The sequence below is a fragment of the Natrix helvetica genome (assembly GCF_964273705.1).
Source record: "Natrix helvetica genome assembly, chromosome: 6".
Classification (NCBI taxonomy): Eukaryota; Metazoa; Chordata; class Lepidosauria; order Squamata; family Natricidae; genus Natrix; species Natrix helvetica.
In genome coordinates, this window is record NC_138553.1 from 61,983,692 (window position 1) to 62,006,794 (window position 23,103).

General features: G+C 42.2%; 1 protein-coding gene across 5 annotated transcripts in view; it reads right to left on the minus strand.

The window, feature by feature from the left end:
* The window catches only part of ANKRD26 (ankyrin repeat domain containing 26), a 103,743-nt gene that overhangs the window by 9,635 nt on the left and 71,005 nt on the right, over window positions 1-23,103 (minus strand). For 4 of the 5 annotated variants that reach the window (XM_081958283.1, XM_081958280.1, XM_081958281.1 and 1 more), the window contains 6 exons: window positions 18,988-19,122; window positions 11,771-11,883; window positions 10,322-10,463; window positions 8,505-8,795; window positions 7,862-8,097; window positions 4,159-4,405 (listed from right to left, as the gene is read on the minus strand). In XM_081958283.1, the coding sequence (XP_081814409.1) occupies window positions 4,159-4,405; window positions 7,862-8,097; window positions 8,505-8,795; window positions 10,322-10,463; window positions 11,771-11,883; window positions 18,988-19,122 (1,164 nt within the window). Of the gene's footprint in view, window positions 1-899; window positions 1,021-4,158; window positions 4,406-7,861; window positions 8,098-8,504; window positions 8,796-10,321; window positions 10,464-11,770; window positions 11,884-18,987; window positions 19,123-23,103 lie in introns of all 5 variants that reach the window. The other variant, XM_081958282.1, reaches the window with a different exon arrangement.

Sequence of the window (23,103 nt, forward strand, 5' to 3'; positions counted from 1 at the left end):
TGGAAACTGATCAAGGAGAGATTCAACCTAGAAATAAGGAGAAATTTTCTAACAATGAAAACGATCAACCAGTGGAACAGCTTGCCTTCAGAAGTTGTGGAAGCTTCATCACTGGAAGCTTTCAATTTGTCAGAAATGGTGTAAGGTCTCCTGCTTGGGTGGGGGGTGGGGTTGGACTAGATCATCTACAAGGTCCCTTCCAACTCTGTTATTCTAGCTTTGGAGCTGATATGAAACTGTTTTACTAAATGCAATGGAAGCAAAACTGTTAATAATATAAATAATCCTCATACTAGAACAGAGAAATATGCTTCTTTTTCTCTCTGCCATCCTATGAGCATATATGTGGCAGAAATTTTGGCAATATAATCTACAGATTTTCCCAAAATTCAGAGGAAATTTATTCTATCAAATGAACACACACGCAATTACAAAAATAAAAGTGCATTCTTCCTATTTTCTTTCAACATAAAGATCATGGTTACATATTAGTTTGACATTCCAGATTAGAGGAAACAGAAAACTAATGGCTATAGATGTTTTGATCTAATATTTCCTAACCTAAAGAAGAAAGAATATTGCATATATATCTGAGAAAGGTTCACATAACTTTGTTAGGTGAATACACTTGGTATTTACAGGATACAATCTTTCTAATAGACCAGTTTTTAATTTGAGAATTGCTATGCTCTTTTATAGATATGCCTCAATGCACTGAATCTCAAGGTACTTTAATGGCAGAAATTTGGGATTTTTACATTAAATTATCATTGTACTTTACAATTTTTTTCAGCCAAATTTAATTAGATAATAAGGTGAATTCAGCAAACATGGATTTAATCGCCCTTTAAAAAAAAAATATATATATATGTAATGAAATTTTTTAAAAAATTACTAACCTACTTGCTTTTTGTCTCTCTCTTTACATGCCTTATTCTCATTCTGTCTCCTTCCACTTCCAGTTTCTTCCTCACTCATGTCTAGTTTTTCTTTACCTTCTCTGTCTCTCTTTACAGGTTTCTTTAAAACAAAGTAAGAAGCTTGTCTATCCTAATAGCAAGTATTCTTTCAATCATCTACTTTTTTTGCATTATTTACTGTTTTCACTTTTCTCCTTATGTATATTCATTAGTGTTTGACTCATTTTGGACATCTTTCTTTTATGATATATAAACAGAGGGAAGTAGAGTGGAAAGGAAGGAAGGGAGGGAAGGAGATTGCATTGCGCCCTGCCCCCCCGCCAATTCCGTCCCCTGACCTGTGGAAGGCTGCAAGAAGTTCCCATCTCAGCTTCTGTCATCTCTCTTATTCCTTTTCCTCCCCAATGTCACAGCCTGCCTCTATGTCTTCCCCCTCACCGCCCCCTTGCAGCCTTCTGTGATGATTAATTTGTCTTTTTTTCAGTCTATTTTCTTTTGGAATAAATCCTACATGTCAAGATCTAGCAGCTGCCAAGGTCCTACCCAGTATTCCAGAGATCCCTGCCGCCAGACACCATAAACAGGCCCTCAGCTATCTATCCTTCCTTCCTTTCCACTCTTCCTCCTTCCCTTGAGGGGTAAAAATGGGAAGCTCCACCGCTGCCTACCTGTTGTCCAGTCTGCCTAGAGCCACTGACAGCTTAAAAAAACATAAGCTGCGGAGCAGAGCCTTCTTTTCCCCCCCACCCCCCTCTCTGGCCTCCCTGCTGATGGACTCCAGCCTCATGCCACCCTGTACCTGATCCTGCCTGCCTGACACTGAATGGGCAGTTGGCCTCCCACTCCATGCCAGAAGCTGCTTTCCCCCATGCTTGAAGCCGTGGTGGAAGCCCACCCACCACTTCCTGCCTGTTTTCTGCTCTGCTTATAGTTGCTGAGAGGTAAAAACAAAAGCCTTTCCTTTCGTTGCTTCTGCTCATGGACTCCGCCCTCTCGCCCCACCCCACCCTGTACCTGATCCTGCCTGCCTGACACTGAACATGCAGTTGGCTTTCTGCTCCACGCCAGAAGTTGCTTTCCCCTGTGCCTGAAGCTGTGCACCACTGTCATTCAGCTGCTGTACCTCCCTCATAGCCCCACAGCCCCTGTAATCACCTATTGCACGCTGGCAGGCAGAAGTATCATGGCTTCTGCCTGCCACCCAATTGGGTGGTGACTAACTGTCCCATCCTACCAAAGGCAAGACAAAGACAAACGCTGTATTGGTGAATGGGCCAGGCCGAATGGCGTGGGGGTGGAGGGCCAGAGGCCCATTGCCCAGGACAAATGGCCAGGGAAGGGCCAGCAGAGGAGAAAAGCAGGCTGTAAATGGGCTGAGGCGGGAGACTGGAGGTGAATGAGGTGCAGCCAAGGGTGGGAGCCTAAAGGTCCCATTCTGGGGAGAGGTAGAGCAGAGAAGGGTAATTAATTCAGTAGTCAGATTAACACATTAAGCTATATGTGCTTTGGAGAGATTTTGTGAGTTCATACTGTAAGACATAAACTAGAATTGAATTCAGACTTACATGAAGTAACGTGAGAAACTGAATACTTGAGAAGACTACAGAAAACAACTCACAAAAGCCATTATTATTATTATTATTATTATTATTATTATTATTATTATTATTATTATTATTATTATTATTATTATTATTAATTTTAAAGTATCATGGTAAGAAAGATCAGTACTTTACTTAGGGGGTCCCTGATTAGAATGCTTTTGGAGAAAATGTTGGGCTTTATAAAATGCTTTGTGTTGTTTTCTGTTATTCTATTTTAACCAAAGAGTAATATCTAAAAAAACACCATGGGAATGAAAAAGCTGTGATTTGTGTACTATTACCTTACCTTTTCAACCACTCCTTATTCAACTTCCCAGTTCTTTTTATGCTATCTTTCCTCCTTTTCTTGAACTCCCATTAATTTTACTTTCAGATCCCTTTATAGACTTATTACCTCAATTTCCTTTTCTTCCCCTTTCATTTTTGGACTAATTTGTTCACTACTGAACTTGTAGGAAGTTTCAAAATCACATGTTCTGTTCATTCTTTAATTCATTATATGCTAGCAATTTATTATACACTTCACTATTTTGTTTCATTGTTCCTTTCTTGGTGTTAAATGAAGTGTTAAATTACAGTACACTTTATTACCAGTTTATTGTGATGGCAAACTAATGGGGAGAATTAAAGGCATTGTTGATGCTATCTTCCTCCTCCTCCAAGAACAATTGTACAACTGTGAAACGCCTCTTCCTATCTGCCCATCCCAACAGAAGGAATAGGGCAGCACATTCCAGGTCCTGTTTCTTAAGCATTGTCATCTTGGAGTCTTTGGAAGTATACCTTTTGTGCTGAAACCTCTGCCCTAAGGTATGCCTTTTCCACTGAGAACCGACAGGTCCCATGTCTTTTGTCTTTCAGGAAAGCCCTTAAAACCTGGCTCTTCTCCCAAATATTGGAATAGGAAAAAGATGAAGCTGGGATGAGAATGTGGGCTGCAGGTAAGTGGGGCTACGGTGTCAGCTTTTTTTTTTTTTTGTATTGTTCTACTGGTTGTAAATCTCCCACAATTGATATATGATGGGAGGCAATACAAATGTTTTAAACAAACAAAGAAACTGAAAACCAACGTAGCTTACAAAAGTCAGCATGTAGTATTTACAGAAATGAACAGCAGTAAACACTGATCTTTCCCAGAAATGTTTGTATCAAAGTTGGAGTCATTACTTCTATCAAAAGTGCTATTCTATATGCCAACAAAAAAATTCATGCTTTTAAAATGAGGCAGACATTTTGTGCCTTCTTGATGGACTTTACATATCAGTCTGGTCTATTAAGTTGCAAATCTTACTTTCTTGCAGCTATTCCTGCTATTTGTAAATTCTGCATAAGAGTCTCTAAAGATGGGATGAGTATCATGTTTCTAAAATTTGCCACACATTTAACTGGTAAACCACAAAACAATCAAATTTGACTTTTAAATAATGTTCAAAATTTCAATCATTATTTTAAGCATGCCATAGAGCCTATCTAGGCATAATTTTATTGTTAAACTTTCATAAAAAACAATAGAAATTCAGATGTTAAGTATTTGGGGATGAGTTAAAGATTGTTTGCAAAATGAAATAACTTTTCATTTAACTATAAAATTAGAACAGAAATTACAGCTTAGAATGACATTCACAATTACTCACCTTTGCTAAGTAAGCTTCCATTCTGTTTTTTGAGGCTAATGCAGTTCCATTTGTGTTCAGGAATCCTCCTCCAAGGTTAAGAGATTTATTTAATGCTAAATTGTTGCCAAGATTTCCCATCTGAACTGTTTCCAGGACAGGATTTGAAGAAAGGCTTCCACTTATAAAGCTGTTGGCAAGTAAAGACTTGTTTTTGTGACGCTCATAATAGAGTTGAGTGTTGGCTTCTGCTAATTTCGCATTAGCTCTGCAAAAGGTTTGGAACAAATCAATAGTTAAGCAAGATATCATCTTAGAATAACGATGCACTTAATTGCATAAAAAGTCAGAACTCCAGGCAAAATGTAATGTATCTCTACGGTAACCTGTTTCAGAAATGTATCTATCCAGAGCTTTAACCAGTCTAAATAGAAGCCTCATTATCGTGTTCCAAGTTCTGGACCGGTCATTAAAAATCAACACTTGCTTTTTTCTCTATTGTCCTAACAATTTTCTCCATCCTCCTGTGCTAAAGTAAGCTGTATGTTCAGGCACAGTTAGCACCCTGTAACAATTAGAATCTTAGTTGGGAGTGGATGAGGATTCTGGAAAGCAGAATATGAAGTCTTTCTTTTCCTTGATTTGAAACCTCAGTATAAATGAGAAAAGAAAGGATACATATCTAAAACATATATCAATAAAACACAAGGGGACACATTTTATTCTTAATGGAATGTATCTCCTGCCATAAAATATTAGTCAATACCTACGGGGAGTACTTAACATAGTAATTGTTTTTCTTTCTATTTTTATTTCCTTTTTCAATTAATGTTCAATTTTTCAATGTCAATGTTCTATTTAATTTTCAAAACAAAATGACCGTTCGCATAACTGTGCAAATTTTAAGTACTGTATTTTTGGAGTATAAGACGCACCGGAGTATAAGACGCACCAAGGTTTTAAAGAGGCAATTTTTTTAAAAAGTAGTTGGTAGATAGAGGGATAGAGAGGGAGAGAAAGAGAGAGAAATACAGTAGGTAGGTAGGGGGAGAGAGAGAGAGTAGGTAGGTAGGTAGATAGAGGGATAGAGAGAGAGAGAAATACAGTAGGTAGGTAGGGAGAGAGAGAGTAGGTAGGTAGGTAGAGGGAGAGAGAAATAAAGTAGATAGGTAGGGAGAGAGAGAGTAGATAGGTAGATAGAGGGATAGAGAGAGAAAGAGAAATACAGTTGGTAGGTAGGGAGAGAGAGAGTAGGTAGGTAGGTAGAGGGATAGAGAGAGACAAATACAGTAGGTAGGTAGGGAGAGAGAGAGGGTAGGTAGGTAGGTAGAGGGATAGAGAGAGAGAGAAATAAAGTAGATAGGTAGGAACAGAGAGGTAGATAGAGGGATAGAGAGAGAAAGAGAAATACAGTTGGTAGGTAGGGAGAGAGAGAGTAGATAGGAAGATGTTTCCAGGTGTATTTATACATGTGCTGGAGAAGGAAATCGCTTGACAACTTGCAGCACCTAATACTTGTTTCTGCTGGCACAGCACTTGATCAATCTAATTCTCATCAATCAACTAAAGAGCTTTCCAAAAGGAAAAAAAAAGTTTTTGCACTCTGCAAATCTCCCAAAAACGTCCAGTTTTTCGTGAAAATGGGCCCGTTTTTTTTTAAATAAAAGGCATGAATAGCCTGGGGGGGGGAGGGCTTGCAGAGTGCTCCTGGGGGGCGGGGGGGTCCAAAAACAAGCAAAAAGCGGTCCGTTTTTCATGAAAACAGGCCCGGTTTTTGTCAAAAAAATTGCACGCATACTCTTATGGAGGCTTATAGAGTGCTGCTGGGGGCAAAATACGGCCCATTTTTTGCTCATTTCTGCCCTTCCCAAGAGCTCTCTGAAAGCCTCCATAAGGGTATGCACGGCCATTTTTGTGAAGGGGGCGGGGCTTTGGGAGGCAAAAAAATGCTGCATTCGATGTATAAGATGCACCCAGATTTTCAGCCTCTTTTTTAAGGAAAAAAGGTGTGTCTTGTACTCCGAAAAATACAGTATGCAATAATCAATAATTTATGTAATAGTACAAAAATCATATGGATGTTATAGTTTTCCTGACAAGCTAGATTTCCTGACAAGCTAGATTTCCTGACAAGCTAGATTTCCAAGTTTTGCATTAGAAATTATACATTTAGACCTTTCAAGTGGAAAGGGAAATAAAGTTAGCAGAAGATTACTCAGCTTGGGAGGGTGGAGTGATATAATCTATACTAAATCAAACCTAACCATCACTTTATAAGATAGATGAAATCTATTTACCTTTCTCTCATTCACAGCAAGAAAGCAGCAAGATTCTGTTCATTTCATACATTAATTAGGATTACATAAAATACCTTCTCTCCAATTCTATCAACCTCTTCTCTCTCAAAGCTGATAGGAGTCTAAAAGAATCACCCTTGTTTTGGAGAAAACACTACATCTCAAAGATATAAGCCTGACAAAGTGCATCCCCCAGGCCTAATCAAGTATGAGGGTAAATCCTATCTGAACAATGATAAAATATTAGGGACTTATTTAGCCAATATCCCATTTCCATTTTCTTTTATATTTCTACAAGTTAAACCCCTGAATATTTAAGTCTTCATCATATATGTCAAAAAGAACTTTATTTGCAGAACTACCGTATTTTTTGCACTATAAGATGCACCCCCCCCCCAAAGTGGGTGGAAATGTCTATGCATCTTATAGAGCGAATATTGTGGTGGTGGTGAGGGGGTTGGTGCTATGGTGACATTTGCCACTGCCTGTCATCACCACGGCCATGAACGCTGGAGCCTTCTCTGCTGAGCACCTGATTGGTGGTTGGATCGGCCTCCTGGAATACTTCTGATCAGCTGTTTTAGGTGGCGGAAATCACTAAATGGTGGTTGCGGTGATCAGCGGTGCCTAGAACAGCAGATTGGTGGTATTCCAGGAGGCCGATCCAATCACCAATCAGCTGCTCAGCAGCAAAGGCTCCATTCTTCCCCAGCAGAGGCTCAGCTCAGTTGACCGGTGGTGGGCGCAATGGAGTGGAGCCCTGACAAGCCACGTGCTGGGGCTGCAATAATGTGCTGAAGTTGACCCTGCTGTTTGCTGCAAGGATGCTAGCCAGATGAATACCGGATGGATGCTGGGAGGCAGAGGCAGATTTTCCCTTTTTGTTTTCCTTCACTAAAGCTAATGTGCATCTTATGGTCTGGTGCGTCTTATAGTGCAAAAAATACGGTATATTCTCAGATTACAAACAGAAGTATAAAGAGAAAGGTTATTTTCCTAATTTATTTAAGCACTAATCTGAATAAATATTTTCAGCTTTATTACTATATTTAATAGAAAATGTTATTAAATATAAAATTAAATATTATATTTAATATTAGATATTCTATGTTAATATTAGTTTTAATATTTATTTTTAATGTCCAATGTTTTACTTGTTTTATTCTGTTATTTGTAGTATTGTAAGCCACCTAGAATTCCTTGGTAGTAAGATGGGCAGGCATACAGATTTACTAAATGAATACTTAAATGTTGCTGTTACCATATGGTATCTTTGAAACCACTCAACAGAATGCTTTGCATTAACCAGGTATCACTATCATAGTGAGATTACAATATTAAATTTTTCTTTTCATATTGACATTACCCAATCTGAAATAAATAAGAAAAAAATACGTTTTCAAGAATTGAAACATTTTTTTACTTACCTATCCAATTTGCTCCCCAAAGATTTCCGTATTTTTATTTCTTCTGAATACAATCCTTTATATTTCTCCAATTCTGTATGTGTAGATTCTTTTTGTAATATGCTATCTTGATGGCTGTTTCTAAATTTGGTCAACTCTGATTCTAATTCTTTAATTCTGTTCTCCAATTGATTTCTCAAAGAAGCATTACTATTAGCTCTTATCTGTTCCAAAGTTTCTTGAGAAGCAGCCTGTGTCTAATTCATAAAATGCATTAATTTAGAAGAAAAGTCCTTGCTGTACACCCAAATCTTAATTAAACCATTATCTGAGAATATTAGGTAATAGTAGCAACTTGATTAAATCAAAATGTTAAGCAATTTTGTCAACGAAATAACTTACAATTAATATTCATCAATTATTTAAAAGAGCTAGTTTGGTCTAATGTCTAAGGCACCAACTTAACCAGGGGACTGTGAATTATAGTTCTGTCTTAGATATGTAAAAACCAGCTGGGTGATTTTGGGCCAGCGATTCTCTCTCAGCCCAACCCACCTCACAGATTTGTGATTGTGGGAAAAATAGGAGGAAGAAGGAATAGCATATATGTTCTCTTTCTTGAGTTAATGATAAAAATAATAAAGATAGGAAATAAGTAAGTTACCTGCAAAAAGAAATTGACTTCTTCCAGTTTTTGTCTTATCTCTTGTTTAGCTCGTTCTTCGATCTCTCTCTTATATTGTTCCACTTGGCTGAGATCTGTTAAGTTACTCTGTACTTGGCGTTTGAGGTTAGCTACCTCTTCTTCTAATTGCAATTTGCTTTTTTCTAATTTTTCATGATTCTTATGGAATATCTTCATAGATGCTAATTGTTCACGCAGTTCACAATTGGTAGATTCCAACTGGGTACTTCTTGTTGACTCAACCTCCAAATGGCGAGAAAGTTCATCAACCTGTAAGTAAGAAACACTTAAAGGAAAAAGACTACCATCTTTTCAAAATACGGGTAATCCCCCGGATACGAGGGTTCCTTCAGCGAATTTTCATCAGAACGAATGTACAGTATATGAGTTTTTGGATTTTGCATGGAGAGGCTTGTGCTGATTACGACAGTATTTTTTTAAAACAAGGTTTTAAATCTAGATTGCCTCCAGAAGTTGTTGGTGCCTCATCACTGGAGGCTTTTAAGAAGAGACTGGATAAGACATTTATCAGCAATACTCTTGTAAGAGCAGTGGGTTGGACTAGATGACCTCATCTTTGTTACTATTGCAAGCCAAGAGTTCTGTAAAACCCCTCCCCTGTTCCCCCTGGCTGGCTAGAGACTGTAAGATAAGTGTTTCTTTTTTTTAAAGCAACTGCAATGGAGAATTCTGTAAATTACCGTCTCACCCCAACTCTAGGCAGCTGTCTGAAGATGTTTCAGCAAATTGGTTTTTTGGGGGTAAACTTTAAAGGGAGCTGCTTGGAAGCAATTTAGTTTCTCCTTCAGCTGTACCAGAAATAGCTGATCAGTGGAGGCAGAAACAGCTGATTGGTTGCAGGCTGGAAGACAGACAGATCTTCATTTATTTAATGAGCCATTTGATTAAATTAATGGATTTAATTTTAAAAATTTGTAAAAATGGTCAGATTCATTTGATGAATTTTTTGACTTACAAACCTAATGGGCAGGCTCCATGAGGTTCGTACCTTGAGGATTTTCTGTAAAGCCAAGTAATAATTTAATGTATTTGCTCAGGGATACAAAGAATCCTATCATATTTGGTGGCAGATATTGAGAGGTAACAGCTAAGTGAACCAAAAGCATTTTAACTAATACTTTATTTATTAAATTCATATGCTTCCTCTCCTCATCAATAAGGTGACTCAAGCAGCATATAAATTTAATACATTTTATATTAAGTTTTAGTTAATATACTCTATGTTCAAACAATTAAAACAATTAAAAAAATCCAAATGGGAAACCAAATATTAATACCGGTATATAAGTGCAAAGATTTTTATAAACAGGGGTCAACACTGATTCAAAGACACAAAATAAACAGATAAATAAATACCTCTATCTCAGGTTTCTGGGTAGTTTTATAGTTTTTATAATTTTAAACTTTATATAAAGCAGCCAATTGTGCATCAAATGAAAGCCCAGAAAAGGCAGCTCAAATCACCACTACCCACTTAAATGAAAGATTTGTTTCATTATAGAAGGCCAACAAGAAAGGGAACCAGTTGCTCAAAAGCCTTGAGACTTCCATGGAAAGATACTGCCCCCCAAGTCCAAACCTAAGCACCATCCCACAGAAGCAGCAATTTAAAGAAGAAAGTTAAATAACCCAGTTTCCCACTGTACTGTTTTATTTATAGGTAATGACTAGTACTCTGAATTGAGCTTGGAGCTTATTGTTCACTAGTACAAGGACTATGTAAGCGTTATGTAAGAGTGAAATTTAAATAAATTAAAGTAATAGCTGGTACATACCCTTTTTCTTAGTTTTCCAACTTCATTGTCGATTTCTGAATATTTATTCTTTATTTCTCCATGTAAGCTAACTTGAGATGAACTTTCTCCACTCTCATAACCTTTTAACTTCTTTTTAGTTATTTTTAGAACTTTTTTTATACTGTAAAGAAAAATAAATTTTACTACAATTGTTTAAAGTATACTATAGATGCTACTTTTGCTGCACAATTCTACCAAGGCTGAATGAGTGGAAAGAATGTGAAAAATAATGATTTGCTATTTTTAGACATTGTTCATTACTCTACAAATAGCCATTTTAAAATGACCAAAATTCCAATTTAACATTGTTTTTCTGATACTGTAGATGTACAAATTAATTAATAATTCACATAAAAGTTTCCACTGCTAAAGTATACAATGTTTTCTTCATTATAATATTCTTTCATCTATTTTGCAGCAAAACGGCTTTTATTGCCACTGTAGTTAATTCCTTTGGAGGTTATAATTCTATTAATGTACTATTCAATGTCTTCATTTCTTTGTTAACACCATGCATTTCTTGCTCCGTGCTTAACAACCAGTCGAAGTTTCAAAAACTCTCTGAAAGTTACTTATGATTCCTCCTCAAAGTTATGATTGGCACACCCCATTGCAGTCACATGATCGCATTTTGGATATTTCACTGCCTTCTCACACTTAACGACCAGCTGTAGCATACCATGTTCATGCAACAATTATTAGCAATGCTTTTTGCTGCTTTCCTGCAACAACTCCCCCCCCCCCCCAAATTTGGGAGAATGGATTTGCTTAACAAACACGATTCGTTTATCTAAGACAGTGACTCAATTTATGACCACTTTAAAAAGGATTGTAAAATCAAGTCAAGTCATGTATTGCACCTCTTAATGACTGGGCTCAATTGTGGCTGTTAAGTGAGGACAATGAGTAGTTCTTGACTTATGACCACAATTGGGACCAGAACCATCACTAAGTGATGCAGACTTTCAGTGAATTGTGTCCAATTGTGTTATAACTATTTTGTTATGGTCTTTAAGCAAATTTACCTATTTAATTTGCTTTTCAGAAGTTTCCTGGGAAGGTCATAAATCATGGTCACATGACCCACAGACTCTGCAAGTACTGCAAAAACATGCTGATTGCCAAGCACCCATGTTTATCATAAGCCCAGGAACATTGCCAAAGCTGAAAATGCAATAACTGGTAGTTAGTCACTGCTTTCAAGTCCCTTGTAACTTTGAACAGTTGTTACATTAAATAAATGGATATAGCACAAAGACTACCTGTATCTGTATTATAAATCAAGAGGTAGTGCATAATATGTAGAAAACACAGGTCACAGAAGCAGGGATATTAACTTTTATATGTAAGATTATTTCATTATACCAATGTTAAATATATTTAAAATAAAAATTCTATGTAGAGAAAGCATCTGCACAATAAAGTTACCCATGATATTCTTTTTGTAATTCACTGTTCCTTTTCATTTCTTGATCTAGTCGCGTTTCCACTGATCGCTTTAATTCTAGTACCTTCTTTACTTTTTTCTTTTCATTCTCAAACTGTAAAAGAACATAATTTCCAGACTTGACAACATTTTAAACAGCATACGTTTTAACGCACAGATAAATCTGTGATGGTATTCCACCTTCACTTTGAGCTTTGTGAAATAAAATGACTATGTTGAAATATATTTTATTTCTTGACATACATATTTATTTCCAAATTTTGTAATTTTCAAAATTACAGTTTTATTAAAACACTGATACTCTGCCCCGATTTTAAATGAGCATCCTGATGCTATAGTGCAGGAGCAATCTATCAGAACGTTCCAGTGGTGGTAAAACTTTCTGCTAAGAAGCTGAAGCGTGTACTATGAAACAAATAAGGTAATTTGGAACAAAGTTTGGGGTTTTCATGAGCTTTTGCAATTACATTTTTGAACCGCACTCATCTGTGAAGGCTAACAGCATGCCAAACCATGTCAAAAAGGTTTTAAATCCTTTTCATTTTCAGAACTCACAAAGGATAGAGTAAAAAGAACTTTTACTCAACTTTTTTCAGTTTGTACAGAAGTAAAAATAGTTTTTCTACTGTATTTACCTGAACCTTAGGAAATATTGTTTTATTTATGATCTTTCAAAATTCTCAATACAAATTTATTATTTAAATAGCTAGAAGGGTTTAAAAATACTGCTTCCTAAAAGCATTGTGAAAGACCGTTGTCTTACCTGAACGGTCGTTCTCTGGGCGCTGCGGGACAGTCCAAGCATGGGTTAACACAGTCTAACTGCCCTAGGACTGAGTGAGATTTTTATTGTTGACCACGCCTCCCTTTGCCTCTGCAATTCAGTTTTAAAAACGAAGACTTGGAACGTAGACCTGTTGCCTGTAGCTCCTCAATGTCAGTCTTCAGCACCAACCCTGGGTGGGGTTGGACTGTCCCGCAGCGCCCAGAGAACGACCGTTCAGGTAAGACAACGGTCTTTCTCCTGTGCGCTGCTTGGACAGTCCAAGCATGGGACATACCCAAGCTATTGTGTCCCAGGGCGGGTAGATTCCAACGAGTCTGAAGCCTCAACCACCTTCTGTAAGACTCTTCGTCCAAAGGAGGCTTCAGCCGAGGCAAAGGTGTCTATTTTATAGTTTTTTATGAATGCTGTGGGAGAAGCCCACGTGGCCGCTCTGCAGATATCAAGGATGGAACCCTGGGTCGCCCACGCCGCCGAAGTCACTGTGCTCCTTGTTGAGTGCGCTGTCACGTTGCGAGGGGATGCCTTGCCTTGGTGTTCATAGGCAAGTTTTATGCAGGCCCTCAACCAGCGTCCGATCGTGTGTGAAGAAACCTTACGACCGAGCGACCCAGGCAGGAAGGAAATAAAAAAGGATTCGGAATGGCGAAATTCCTTGGTCCTTTTAATGTAAATGCGCACTGCCCTCCGCACGTCCAATTTATACCAAAGTTTTTCTGTCGGATGAACTGCTTTAGGGCAGAAATTGGGAAGGATCACCTCTTGTGATCTGTGAAAGTGCGTATTCATCTTTGGAATGAAAGTGGGATCAATCCTTAGAATGACCCTGTCTGTATGAACAATACAAAGGCCCTCCCTTACTGACAACGCAGCCAGTTCAGATATTCTGCGTGCGGACGTGATGGCTATGAGAAAAACCGTCTTGAGTGACAAATGACGGAGACTAGTCTTACGTAATGGTTCAAATGGAGCCCCGGTAAGTGCTTTTAATACCAGGGGCAAACTCCAGGAAGGGTAACGATGAACCACCTGAGGGCAGATGTTCACCGCACCTTTCAGAAAACTTTTCACTTGAGGATGTTGGCTCAAGGGCCGACGTGAATGACATGACAGGATGGTGGACAGAGCCGCCACCTGCCTTCTGAGCGTGTTAGGCGCTAAGCCCTTGTCCAACCCTTCCTGCAGAAAATCAAGAAGGTTAGGAATTGAAGCTGAAGCGTCCTGAACACCATTCTTGCCGCACCAGGTCGAAAATGCATTCCACGTGGCCTCATATATTCTGTTGGTGGAAGGTCGCCTGGACGCCTGGATAGTTTGGATGACCTTGTCAGAGAAGTCTTGTTTCCTCAGGAGATCCCCCTCAAGTGCCAGACGGCTAGTTGTAGCCACTGGGGGTCCGGATGACTGATGTGTCCCTGGCTGAGGGAGATTTGCTCCTGAGGTATTCTCCATGGGTTGCGAATGGAGAGACTGACAAGGTCGGCGTACCAGGGTCTCCTGGGCCAGTGAGGCGCCACAAGCAGGAGTTCTGCCTTTTCCATTAACAACTTTGACACTACGTGTGGAATGAGAGGCAACGGCGGAAAGGCATACAGAAGGCCCGGGGGCCAACGGCTCCTCAGGGCGTCCGTTCCCTCTGCTAGAGGAGTGTAATAGCGGGAGAAGAATCGGGGTAGGTGTGTGTTGTTGTGTGTGGCAAAGAGGTCTACTTGCGGTTCGCCGAATTTCTCCACGATCTGATTGAAGATGTCCGGATGCAGTCGCCATTTGGAGTGATCGATCGTCTGTCGACTCAGCCAATCCGCTTCCCGATTGCTCGTTCCTGCTATGTGGTCCGATCTGATGGACGACAGATGCCTCTCCGCCCATCTGCCCAGTGCCTCTGGCTCTCGCATGAGGCTTCTGGAGTGAGTGCCGCCTTGCCTGTTGATGTGAGCCTTTGTAGCAACATTGTCTGTTACTAACAGTACATGATGGCCCACAATGTGAGGAGCAAACTGACGGAGTGCGAGGCGGGCCGCTCTCAGTTCTAGCCAGTTTATGCTGTGGCCCGCCTCCCTCAGTGTCCAAGTTCCCTGAGCAAGTTGGCCCTGACAATGTGCTCCCCAGCCCAACAGGCTTGCATCGGTTGTCACTACTAGCCTTTCGGGCTCCTTGAAAGGAGACCCTTTTCGCACCGCTGCTGTTCTCCACCAGGCAAGGGAGCGGATCACCTTGGGTGGCAGGATTACTTTTCGTAGTGAGTTGCTGGTTTTGGCCCTCTGCATTGGCAGGAGGAACCACTGCAATTCCCTGGCATGAAGTCTGGCCCAGGGAACCACTTGTATGCACGAAATCATGATTCCCAGAAGCTGGGATAGATGCAGGATCGGCACTGACCTTTTCCTTTTGCACAGCAAGAGTTTGTTTTGGAGGTTCTTCATCCTGTCTGGCGACAGAAATACCTGGCACGTCTTGGAGTCTATGACGCCGCCGAGATGTTGGATGCGGGTCGTCGGCACCAGATGGCTTTTCTCCCTGTTCACCGAGAAGCCGTGTTTCTCCAGTGTCTGGATGGTTGTCTGAAGGTCTCTCCGCGCCTGAGCAGGGCTGGACGAGTGGATAATGATGTCGTCTAGGTAGCATTCTAGACGAATCGGTCTGTTCCTGAGGTGGGCTGCCAGTACTGCCAGTATCTTTGTGAAGGTCCTGGGGGCAGACGAGAGGCCGAAGGGCAGGGCCCTGTACTGATAATGCCTCCCGTCGTAGTGGAACCTCAGGAACCTTCTGTGTGCCAAATGAATTGGGACATGCAGGTAAGCCTCCCTCAAATCTATTGACGTGAGTAGATCTCCCTGCCTTGTGCATTCTAAGATGGATTGGAGGGACTGCATCTTGAACCTTCTGTATGCTAAGTGTTGATTTAGACACTTTAGATCCAAGATGGCCCTCCATCCCCACGAGTTCTTTGGAACCAGGAAGAGGATGGAGTAGAATCCCCGCCTCTCCTGATCCCTTGGAACGGGTTCTATGGCTTTTATTGTGAGCAGATGGTCGATTTCCATCTCAATGAGAATCCTTTTCTGGGGATTTTTGGGGATTGGGCAACGGATGAACTTCCGTTGTGGAAATGATAGGAACTCTAGTACTAGGCCCTTCCTGATTGTGCTCAGGACCCAGGAGTCTGATGTGATCTCCTCCCACCTGTCGGCGTACATCTGGAGCCGACCCCCTATGGGAGGTGTCCCTTGGTGGTCATTTCCCTCTACGAAACTGGCGGGAGTTGGAGCCGCCACGAAAGGGCTTCTGAAAGGACTGCGACTGGTGTTGCCTGCCCCTGGTGCTGTAGGAGTTCCTATCCTGACCCCTATCCCCCGTCTGAGAGAAGTTTCTCTGGTAGGTGCCTGAAGTGGAAGGTTGGTTATTCTCCTGAGATCTAAAGGTCTGTTTCCTGAAGGAACCAGGTCCCTTGCGGTCATGTTTCTTAAGGGTGGCTGGTAGTATTTTCCGTTTGTCTTTGGTCTCAATGGTAAACTTATCCAGAGCCTCCCCAAAGAGTTGTCCCCCTTTGAAGGGGGCGGAAGCGAGCTTCCACTTCGCCTTCATGTCCGCCTGCCAGTGGCGAAGCCACAGGAGGCGCCTGGAGGTAACATTGGACGCCAAGGCCCTGGACGCAAATTTTGCTGCGTTCAAGGAGGCATCCGCAGAATACTCTACTGCCGTGATGATTTTATTGATGTCGTGTTTCCAGCGAGATCCCCCGGAAGGGGGTCTGGATCTCAGCTGGCGGAGCCAGAGAAGAGAGGATCTGATAAAAAAGGAAGCAGAGGTGGATGCTCTGATGGCCCAGGCAGCCGCCTGGTGAGTCTTATGACATGCCTTTTCAGAGCGCTTGTCTTCTGCTTTGAGGCCCTCTAGCAAGTCAACTGGAAGATTTTGGGATGAGGTCAGGGATATGACCGGGGCATCTACCTCAGGTAACTTTAAGACCTCTTCCATCTTAGACTCTACAGCGTAAAGTGATTTGTCACCTCCGCTGTGATTAGTGAGGGTGCCTGGTTGAATCCACTGCCTCTGAACCACGTCTAGAAATAGATCTGGCACAGGGATTTCATCTACAGTGGGAGCTGGCTCGTTAAATAGTCCCTCTTTATGGTCCTTAGAGGACGAAGAGGAAGTGGTGGTACCCTTTGGAGCAGTCCCCAATTCAGTTGCAGCCTTTGCTTTATGCAGGATGGATTTGAACAAGGAGGGTTTGAACAACCCTGTGAAAGCTGGCTTATCAGGGGGAAGATCCTCATCTGCGGATAATTCAAAATCATCGATTTCACCTTCTTCCCATCCTGACTCCTCAGTAGCCACTGAGGTGCCAGGAGACGGGGGATTATCCTTCCTATTTTGACTTGCTGGGGTTTTTGGTTTGGCTCCACTAGAAGTGGGAGCTTCCCTCTGCTGTAGGCCCTCAGCAATGCCTTGGGAGATGGCCTGAGAGATTATTTCTCTCATTTCAGCAGACAGATGGGACCCTTTGTCCTCCCTGGGGACGGATTGGTGTAGGAGCGGGACGCTTCCTGCCCCTTCTGGTATTGTAAAAATCCCCTTCAGTGTGGAAGGCCTGACTTGGCCCCAATTCCTCTCTGATGGAGGAGCTGGGAGAATCGGGATACCCCCAGGAAGCATCTGGAGAGGAATCCCTAGATATTTCCCCTGAGGAGGGGGGTGACCTGACCCCTGGGGGGGAAGCAGGTCTTTCCTCCCTAGTTGGTCTTGGGGATCGGTCTGGTGAAGGCTCCATTCGGTTTGGAGACCTATCAGGCCTAGGGGGTTGTGGGGCCTTATTCTTACGACTGCTTTCTTTGCCCTTGTCCCCACAGCCCTGGGGATCTGGAGATGCCCTTCTGGTACCGTTCCTGCCCCCTTTGCCCCCACTAGGAGCTAGATCTAATTTGCTCCTCTTTGAGGAAGGCCCAGCCTGCATTTCCCCTGACCCTTTGTCTGCCATGGTAGGAGGCGGCAAGGTAGGGTGAGATGGCTGGGATGGAGGTGGAGAAGGGCTCAAGGCGTGGCCAGCTGGCCTGAGAACGCCTATTGATTTACAGAAAGTTAGGAGGGAAGCCCGAGGGACAATACCCTCTAACCTGTCGGTGCCGCCTGTAGATTAGGCGGGAACCTGTAGTCAGATGAGGCAGGCCGAGCTGGAATCCCAGACGCGGCCTTCAAGCTGTTGGAATCCGTCACTGAGGCGAAAACACGTCTTGTCGTTGTGTCCGTTCTCCTCAGAGTGCCGTTTCACTAAGAAAATGGCCGCCGCTGTGCGCGCAGCATTCGGCTCTGAAATTGCCTGGTTTGCGGCCAAAAGCGCGCAAAACCTTGCAAATGCAAGCTTTGAATCAGGCAAACGGCAAGAAAGCGTGCGAAAGCCTTAAAATGGCCGGCGCTAGTTCGGGGAGGCGGCGAAAGGCGCGCGAACCCCTTAAGGTAGCCGCCGCAGCCACTTGTCAAGGAAATTCCTTCGCTATACTGGAGAGCCTCAGCGCTCCACCCAGGTAGCCCAGAAACGCGAAAAGGGGCAAGCTGATCGATGGGGAAGTTTCCCGCCCCCAGCTCGAGCGCCGGCAGCCGCCGGACAGCTCACAGAACCCCGCGCTCCTTACTAATGTTTCCTGACGGTCACTCCAGTTGTTGGATTTCTTTTTTTTTTTAATTCTCCTGGCGTGTCAACCTTAAAGGAATTTATTCTATTATTTGATTTCACGTTAATTAATTCTGGGGAGTACAGTATAACTGTCATAAGACTGAGGAACTCCCCTGCAACAGTCCAAACGGGCGGACTGAGTTTTTAAAACTGAATTGCAGAGGCAAAGGGAGGCGTGGTCAACAATAAAAATCTCACTCAGTCCTAGGGCAGTTAGACTGTGTTAACCCATGCTTGGACTGTCCAAGCAGCGCACAGGAGAATCTATCAGTTACATACACAAGCAGATAATATAAAAACATAAAGAACCCTCATCTGCGCCATTAAAATCTATGCCCACTATAAAATCTATGAGAGAAAAGACAAGTCATACTTTTACAGCATGATGTTCACATCTGAATCAATTATGACTGCTTCTCTCATCCAGATAACTTCTGGTTCTGATCTCATACATAATGAAAGACTTAATGAATTTTGAATCCAAGATATTTAAGGCTTATTTATTGTTCACATGAATCAACTCATATGAATGCTTTATTTCTTCAATTTTCCTTACCACAATGATCCTGTGAGGTAGTTTGAACTCAGTGACTGGTCTAAAGCACCAAGACTCAGTGAGTTTTCTATGGCTGAACATGGACTTAAACTTGCTCTCCTTAGTCTGAGTCTGATACCTCAACCATAATACCAATTTTTTCTTCATCACTTCCAACACAGTGAATTGTTGATACTGAACCTACCTGAGATATTAGTTCTGTCTTTTCCTTATCAAGCTCAGAAAGGCGAATCCCAAGTTTTGATTTTAATTTCAGTTCTTCTTCCCACAAATTCTGAGCATCATGTGCCGTTACTGAAAGCATATTTTCCTTCTGGGCCTGAGGAGAAATTGAATTACTTCTGAATGAAAAGCATTACAAAGAAGCCCTTGAAATAGTCAAGGCACCTTTATGTAGATACAGAATTTACGTAATTCAGATAACAAAGGTCAGATTTCTGTGTGGAAATGGCAGATTGAAGACAGTGCCAATGACCATGGTAAATGAAGAGTCAACAAGTAAACGGGCTCTGTAATTCTTCTCCAGACAAGCAGAAGACTTATCCACAAATGCTCCAGACAGTTGGATTTACAATTCTGGGAGACAAGGTTATAGCCATCTTGCTCAAAATACACAGACTCTTTAAAAGGAGACTGGGTTGGTATACCTTCTTTCCCAAAGTTTGTTATATTTCTAATACAAGAGCAGAATTCAAACTCATGTTTAGTCTGTTTGAAATCCATTTCAAATGCTATTATTCATATTTCCTTTACATCTTTATTGCTAATTTGACAATCAATGGCTACATAAATGATTGTGTGCTTTTATTTGAAAATAAAATAAAATATTTATTTCTCAGAAGAGAATAATATTAAGCAAAGATACAATAGTCTCTTAAGAAAATTCACACTTTATGTCAGCTCCGAGGCCTGAAGCTGCCATTCAGGGGAGAAGACTGGGCCAGACTCACCATCCCACCTATAAAACTGAAGAAATTCATGCTAACAATCCATGATTAATTGCCGGGTGGTTTCGCTCTGGGTCACAAGGAGATGGGTATGCGCATGCACGGTGCGGCTTATCTTAATTATCAATGTAGCTATAAAAGGTGGCGGGAAGCACAGGGTGGCAGCTCTGACAAACTGTCAGGTTCCGAAGGGATAATTAAACCACCATTGGATGTACGGTCTAAGGACCACTTGATGGCACAGAGTTCATGCAGCTAATTAACGAAGTGCTGCATGAGCATCTATATCAAGGGGTACTCGTCTATTTAGACAATATCCTTATATATACCAAGACCATGGAGGACCATGTAACCCATGTATATCAAGTGCTTAAAAAGCTGCTGGATGCACATTTATACATTAAATTGTCTAAATGTGAATTCCACAGGACGCAATTGGATTACCTTGGGTTCTGTATTTCATCTAAAGGGGTGGAGATGGACCCCGCGAAGGTAAAGGCGGTGTTGGACTGGCAGGCTCCTAAAACCCGCAAGCAGTTACAGAGTTTTTTAGGGTTTGCCAATTTCTATCGACAGTTCATCCCATCCTTTGCCCAAGTGGCCCTTCTACTAACCAACCTCTTACGCACAAAACATCTCAAGTCAAACCCTCGACTGGGAAGCCCAGTTGTGTGGACAACATGTCAGCAAGCGTTTGAGCGTCTGAAGCTCTTGTTCGCACAAGAGCCATTATTGAAACATCCAGAGCCCACTAAGCCATTTGTGGTTCAGGCAGATGCCAATGATGTGGCGGTGGCTGCAGTCCACTTACAAAAGAACAATGAAGGAGTCCTACAGCCATGTGCCTACACCTCGAGGAAGTTGACTGGGATCGAACACAACTAGCCCATTTGGGAGAAGGAGGTGTTTGCAGTCCAGTGGGCCCTGTTGACATGAAGGGGGACTAGAAGGGGGAGGGATACCCTTCTGGACGAACCACAAGAACTTGGAGGCCCTCCAGACCCTGCGAAGATTGTCGCCAAAACAAGTTAGATGGGCCTTGTATTTTTGGCGATTCAACTTCCAATTAAAATATATATCAGGGGGCAATAACTTCTTAGCTGATGCCCTCTCCCACAAACCACAGTATCATAATAAAAGGGAGGATCTAGTACAGGCTATCATCCCGACCTCACAGCCTAGGGTGTTAGCCACTCAACAAGCCCCATCAGCACCAAACCTGTATGCCCAGGGGAAGAACCTCTCCAGAACAATCAAAGCAGCACTCCCAATGGACCAGTGATATCAGGAAAATCAAACTTTATTAATACAGTGGAAGGGCTTTGCCTGGAAGGGGTTGAAGTTATAAGTACTAAGTGTGGTACGGGTGGCCGTGCTGCAGCGTTGCCGCGACGTTTGCTCGGCTGGACATTTTGGATTCCTCAAGACTCTGTATTTAGTAAAACGCCAGTTCTGGTGGCCCCACATGAAGAGGGACATAGAGGAATATATAAGGAGTTGTATTGTTTGCACCACCATGAAGGCCAGGCCTGAACGGCCTCCTGAACTTTTATAGAAGGTGGTAGATCTAATCCGGCCATGGGAACAGATAGCCATGGACTTCATCATGGACTTACCGGACAGCCAAGGGAACAAGGTCATTTGGACGATAATAGATCTGTTTTCCAAGCAGGCTCATTTTGTAGCATGTACTGGCCTTCCATCTTCTAGGAAGCTGGCCAAACTGTTTATTACCCATGTCTATAGACTCCATGGCATCCCCAAAAAGATAATTTCAGACAGGGGAGTGCAATTCACTGCCCGGTTCTGGCATAGATTCGTGGCAATGGTGGGGTCTTCACAGGGACTTAGTACAGCCTTCCACCCTGCGACAAATGGTGCAGCGGAGAGGGCAAGCGTGATGGTGGAGCGCTACTTGAGATGTTATGTCCAGTACCAACAGACTGATTGGGCTGAACTCCTCCCCTTTGTACAAGTTGCATATAACAATGCAGTGCACAAAAGTACGGGGTTTACCCCATTCCATGTGGCCACAGGGCAGGAGTTCGTCCCAATTCCAGAGTGTCCTCAAGTGCGTCCTGATGACACGAACTCGCAGGAGTGGATAGGCCAAATGCAAAAAGTTTGGAAAGTGGTGAGGGATGCCTTATGTCACTCTTGCCATATATAAAAAGAGTGCCGAAAAAGGCGGAAGGCGCAAGGACCTTTCCATGTAGGCCAGAGGGTATACCTCTTCACTAAATATCTCAGTCTGCTGCTGCCATGTAAGAAACTTGGGCCCAAATTCATTGGGCCTTTCTAATCGTGCGAGTTATTAACCCGGTCACAGTGCAGCGAAACCTCCCCCCTTCTACTGGGGAAAACACATCCAGTCTTCCACTGCAGCCTGCTCCAATCAATCCAGGCCTCTAATATCAGAGGAGACCCACTACGGCTGCCACCCCTGGTTACTGTAGATGGGGAACAGCACTATATAGTGCAAGATATACTAGTTTCCAGGTGGCACAGGGGACGGTTACAATACCTTATTTTATGGAAAGGTTATCCCCTGTCGGAGGCATCTTGGGTTCATAGCAAGGACTGTAGGGTACCCCACCTGGTAGAGAGATTCCACCGCAGACATCTCACAAAACCAGGGGAAAGGGGTCCTTCAGCTCCTAACTAACTGTAATTCATGGCGCCCCAAATGCTGTCTCCGTGGTAGGGGGCTGCATGTCAGCTGCCATTCAGGAGAGAAGACTGGGCCAGCTGCCAAGACTCACCATCCCACCTACACAAACTGAAGAAATTCATGCTAACAATCCATGATTGCCAGGTGGTTTCGCTCTGGGTCACAAGGTGATGGATGTGCGCATGCGTGGGGTGCAGCTTATTTTAATTACCAATGTAGCTATAAAAGGTTGTGGGAAGCACAGGGTGACAGCTCTGACAATTTATTCATTGCCTTAGTGCTTTGTTGGTCAGTTTGTGCCGAAGGAAGAATACAAACTGCATTTCAAACCATTTCTGTGTTTGGCTGGTTTCATTATCCCTTCGGAACCTGACACTTTAAGCATGCATGCTTATTCAAAGACATCCACAGAATCAAATACTTTCATTAAAATAATAAACGAAGTATATCATAAAGTTTGCTTCTTTTGAATCCCCACATATATTACTGTTATATTTCTGTAAATATAAATAATCATAAAGGTTATATATGATTTTACAAAATGTGTCCACAGCACTGCATAAGACTGTGTTTGAGCACAATTAGCATTAAGCCCTGTCTAGAATTAATCTTTATCCAGGACCAACTGTCTTTTAAAGCCATTAGAAAGCAATTTACACTTTTTGACAAAACTACAAGCCTT